Below are 5090 nucleotides of genomic sequence, written 5' to 3' on the forward strand. Positions count from 1 at the left end.
AGAAGACAAAAAGATAGCATTATCCGACTTTCAGGCTAGCAAATCTGCATTTCCTATCACAATTATCTTCATCAGGAAATTGCTCTGTAGCAGTGTTGACTCAGAATCTTACTGTGCTCTGTGCTGTAAAAAACAACTGTGGCATTTTAGTACTTCCATCAAAACCAATGTTTTAATATTTCAGTTAAACAATAACTTCCAAAGCAAAAGTAACCCAAATGTTTCTTCATATTTTCTTTTGTTAACAGAACTGCCACGACTTAGGAGAAAGCAAAACTATATTGGAGCTTCCCCCCTAACTGAGGAACGGGGACTGAGCAGCCCCCAGGTGAGTTCATGCTGCCCTCTTGTGACTTGGTGTGTAATCGCAACAGCAAAACCTAACACGGTGAAAACGTTATTTAATTTGATTTTAGAAGGGAATTTCATAAGAGGAGAAGGGGGAAGATCTACCAGTTACTAATGAAGTTTGGTAGTATGATATTGCTGCATCGCAAAACACATTTTCAGAAAGAAAACAGAAGAAAATTGGGTGGACAAAAGGCAATTCTGAACATTTTTCAACTTGCTATTTAGAAAAGGTAGGAATGCCAGCATCTATTACAGCCAAGGTAAGGTAACTTACGTTTTTCCAGGAGATTGCTTTAACCAGAACAGATCATCACTTGAGATTCCATACTCCAGTGCACCTGGAACCTATGATGACACAGGTGAATCTACAATGCAAATCCTGTCAGCAATAAAAGCTAATAGCAGTTTGGGCTGTATTGCTGAAGTACACACCAAGGGGAATATATCTGGGGCTGCCAACTTCCAACCTGAATTATCCTACAGCTCAAAGCATCACCAACATACTGAATCAGAGCAAATTGTTGTCTATGGAAATGTCTTTTTTAAAAAGCCATCTTTTATATAAAGACAATTTTTTGTGTGACACAAGTACAAAAAAACTCTCATATGTTGCTTTATTTTTAAATTCTTTATCCTCCTTCACTGTGTTCTGCATCTCAGCAAAGCAGAGATTGGAGCTGTCAAATGGAAGGGTAACTTACATCCACAGGGTATTTTGGTCTTCCTCCAGTAGCAATGACAATATTATCAGCAGTAACAACAGTCTACAAACAAAAATGAAAAATCAAAATCAAGAATTTGCAATCCTTTTATCTGTCTTTGGATTTCATCTATGTACAAATGAGTAATCAATGAGAAAACTGGCACTACCATCTGCTATTTATGTGACATAATAATCAGCAGTGCATTAAAAAAGGGTGGAGATAAACTAATACCTGAAGAATTTCTCCTACCCATTCTCCACTAGGTTTTGTTTTAGTATTAACCATGCAATTGTTCATACACTGTGCAAGATTCTGATGACTACTTGGAAGCAATAGTTATGCACAAACAACACTTTTAAAATCAATTTCTTGTCAGGATAAAACACACAGAGATTACAGCAGTAAATTCTACCTCAGGCCTGGAGTTAAGCTACCTCAAAAGGAGACTTTCTAGAAAATCCTAGGCACCTACCCCCCAAAACCTGACATTCAAGCTGATATTAATTAGTAACATTAAACAATTACCCTCAAAAAGTTGTTAAAGAGGCACGTTCAGACCTTGTTAAATACCCAGCAATGGCCATTCTGTTAAGTGACCCAGCTGTGCATTCACACTAATTGCCTCCCACACACAGTTTGGTATTACCGAGTCCATCACCCCTACAAATCACCTGAAGGAGGGAAACGGCTCAGAGCAACCTAATTCTCAGAACTTACATTTCTGTAAGCATCAGCATGACTGACCAAATCAAACAAAAATCTTTTGTCTCAATATTTCCACCCGCAGAAAAAAGCAAGAGCCTCTAAGAGGCCAGGCCAGGGACTCAGCAGGCACCAGTCAAGTTCATAAACAACTTCTCTAAGTGGAAAATGCAAATCTCACTCACTAAAACAATACTGAATACCTCAAACAATTTGCAAAAGGACAGTCTCGCTCCCAAAAGGCCTGAAATGTTCCAAGTGAACAACACTGCAGAAATCAGCACAGCAGCTCACCTCTTTACCTGCTTTTGTTAAACCACGGACTGTATGTGGATCAGAAAAACTTCCTTTGATGTTGAAATATTTCACCTTCCTGTTTAGAAGAAAACTGCATCAGCAATGTACATTTAACAAGAATAGGTATGAAATACAATCAGCTACCTTTTCTGTATTTAAGTGCTAAAAAGGGTAGCAATCAGGCATAGAGCAGTAAATGGAAGGAATCTCATTTCATAGGACTGTTTGCAGCTCTATCATAATTTCTCACTTAATTCTTGTGTCACATTTAACTCCTCTGTACAGAAAAGTAACTTAATCTTGTAACAAACTTTGAGATCAGGTTATTGACCTCTTCAGAAAATATATTTTGTTAGCCATAGCATTACTAGTACTATCTATAGCATTTCTGATACCATGCTCATTTGAGAACACACCAAAGTGTCTCAGCAGGAGTAACAAGACCAGAATCTGTTAAATTTTCTATTATAATTTCTCTATAAAAGAAACTGCATAGTGTTAGCTGTGGGTTTGTATGGCATAGAAATTTTGGGGGATGAGATAAAAGTATCTTAAAAACCTTGACTGCTTCATATTAATGCAAAACCTCTTCAGGCTAAAGAGAGCATCACCACACTGCTAGAAAGCTTTTGTGTAGGGTCAGTGTCAACCACTATTTCACCAAAAAGGAAAACAGGAGAGGAAGAGACCACTTACATTGACAAGGGCACTTACAGACCCCAGAAGAAAGGACTTACAGACTCAAAATATTAGCTCTAGATAGAAACTTCAAAGGCAATTCTGCAGTTCTACAAGGGCAAGAGCACCTCCTGGACTGTGGGAAGAAATACAAACTTCAAAGTCTTATTTACTTTTCTTGTAGTTGCACTCTGTGTCCCCAGTTCAAGGATTTCACATAATTCTGAACACCCTGTGCCATCACAGACCTGTAAAACAAGAGATTGAATATGAAGTCACTTTATTACAAATTCAGGTTATGCAACACAAAGATATAGGCAAAGATAAATGCTGAAAATCAGGAATGAACCACAGTATTTTTTGTTGTAAAAGCAAATAATCAAGTCCAAATCAACATAATTTCTGCCCCGAGAAACCAGAAACTAATTCTGTTTTTTAACAAGTACCAGGCTAAAATTTCACAGGCAAAATTCACTTCCCTAACTGTCCCATAATAAACACCAGCTGGGAAAAGTTATTGTTAAGCATTTGCAGCACACAGGAGTGGATATAAGCAACAGTCTTTACCAAGTATGATGAACAGGTTGGGATATATTCCAGCCATAGTGTTGGGCATCTTTAAGGGCACTCCCTAAAAGAGCTGCTTGATGCATAAGCTTTTTAGGAATGCAGCCAACATTCACACAAGTTCCACCAAGTCCCCATGTGGTTCCTTGGGAATAAAAAAAAGAAAGAAAAAAAAGTAAATGCATCAGATTAGTGTAACAATGCAGTTGGGTCCATGGGAAGTAAAAAGTTCTGTAACAACACAGTTTACTGTCTCCTACAGATCAGTTTATAACTTTCTTTGCACTCATTTGTTTGATAAAAACCATCTCTGTAGACTTTTCTTCTAAAATTCAAACCCTTTCAAGATTTTTCTCAGAGCTCAGAAGATTCAGTAACTAAACATTCACATTTGCAGATCTCATTTTGTGCATTGTGTACAAGGAGCCTTAGCATGACACAATTAGTGATTTTTAGAAATTGTAAATAATATTTTGACAGAGGGAATATTCTCACTTAAGTCCAAAGTCCACTATAAATGGTAGCATCAAGCACTGCTAACAAGCTCAATGTGCAGGGGAGCAGGCAGAGCTGGTTCATCTTGGAGAGAACGAGCCATGGCACAAGCTGGGCTTAAGGACTTTTATTCCAAGCAAAACGGGCAGTGTGGCTTTGGACACTGCTATCTGGAGCAACCTGCTCACCTGAGCAGCTGAATTATATACATGTCCAATTATTACTCTTATTTCTCTTCCATACCTCGTGGGGAAGGTTCAACATAATCAAGAACAGCCACTTTTCTTCCAAACTGAGCAGCTGTAAACAAAGAAGCAAGGTCGGGTATTTAGAGGAAGGAGAAATACACAAACATAAACATTTTTAGTAGCACAGACACAGATAAAATACAGGAGAAGACAGCTGGTGTTTTTTCTGTCTAACGCAAGATACCAGACCAGAAACCCAACCTGCCTATGTAATCAGCAAATTCTCTGGAAGATGCTCAATAACCCAGACTGGGGTCTCCTGCTTCCACTGACCCTAAAAATGCAATTTGACCTCAAATGAGATGCTTAAGAACACTGGTTTCTTGAACATGCTACCCTGAGATCCAAAGGGGACAAGGTTCTCTACAGCAGTTAGATCTTGGAAACAGTCTGAAGGTATTGTTGTTTTAATACATAAAAGAGAATGGTATCAAAAAAAATGCAGTACCTCTATGAAGGTACTCTGAATACTTTTACAACTGTGAAATTAAAGCTTATTAGTTTTTCCCATTACAAAAGAAGAAATATTTTTTAAAAGGTTAAGAGGAAATCCAAACAAGATCACACCATCTGAGGGTGTGAATCAATTTACAGATTAACCATATGGAGCTAAGTTAATGATTAATGTACAGGTACTGAGTATAGTATGCTTCTTAAAAACCTTTAAGATTATGAGTAACACTTCCCTTAGTTTCCTTACACCCCACTGAAGTTAACCTGAAACTTCTGTTAGTTATTTATGCATACAAACCTTCTTTTGCACAAGCAAGGCCTCCAGACCCTCCACCAATGACCAGAAGATCATACTCATTCTTTCCTGTGAAGAGGACGTGAAAAAAAGAAGGAATAGAAACAGATCAGGAAGATGGGAGAGGTATGTAAGAAGGACAGTATCAGAGTACACCTATTTTTATAATTGATTATTGCTGACTTGGGTTTTCCTCACTTCACTCTAGCGCTGTGGTTTGTTCATTAAGCTATCTACCTCGGTTTTCTGAATGAAATACAGAAAATTAAGCACTTCAAACAAAGTGAGAAAACAGATTAC

The 5090-nt window shown here is 37.9% G+C and overlaps 1 protein-coding gene across 3 annotated transcripts in view; it reads right to left on the minus strand.

Annotated features, from left to right (window-relative positions):
- TXNRD2 (thioredoxin reductase 2) overlaps window positions 1–5090 on the minus strand; it is a 32195-nt gene that overhangs the window by 26123 nt on the left and 982 nt on the right. For all 3 annotated transcript variants that reach the window (XM_009092354.4, XM_050980691.1, XM_050980690.1), the window contains exons 2-8: window positions 4794–4859; window positions 4038–4094; window positions 3300–3444; window positions 2906–2980; window positions 2052–2130; window positions 1053–1115; window positions 626–696 (exon numbers count right to left, since the gene is read on the minus strand). In XM_009092354.4, coding sequence (XP_009090602.1) covers window positions 626–696; window positions 1053–1115; window positions 2052–2130; window positions 2906–2980; window positions 3300–3444; window positions 4038–4094; window positions 4794–4859 — 556 coding nt within the window. The remainder of the gene's footprint in view (window positions 1–625; window positions 697–1052; window positions 1116–2051; window positions 2131–2905; window positions 2981–3299; window positions 3445–4037; window positions 4095–4793; window positions 4860–5090) is intronic.

This window comes from Serinus canaria, chromosome 15 (assembly GCF_022539315.1).
Source record: "Serinus canaria isolate serCan28SL12 chromosome 15, serCan2020, whole genome shotgun sequence".
NCBI classification, from domain to species: Eukaryota; Metazoa; Chordata; class Aves; order Passeriformes; family Fringillidae; genus Serinus; species Serinus canaria.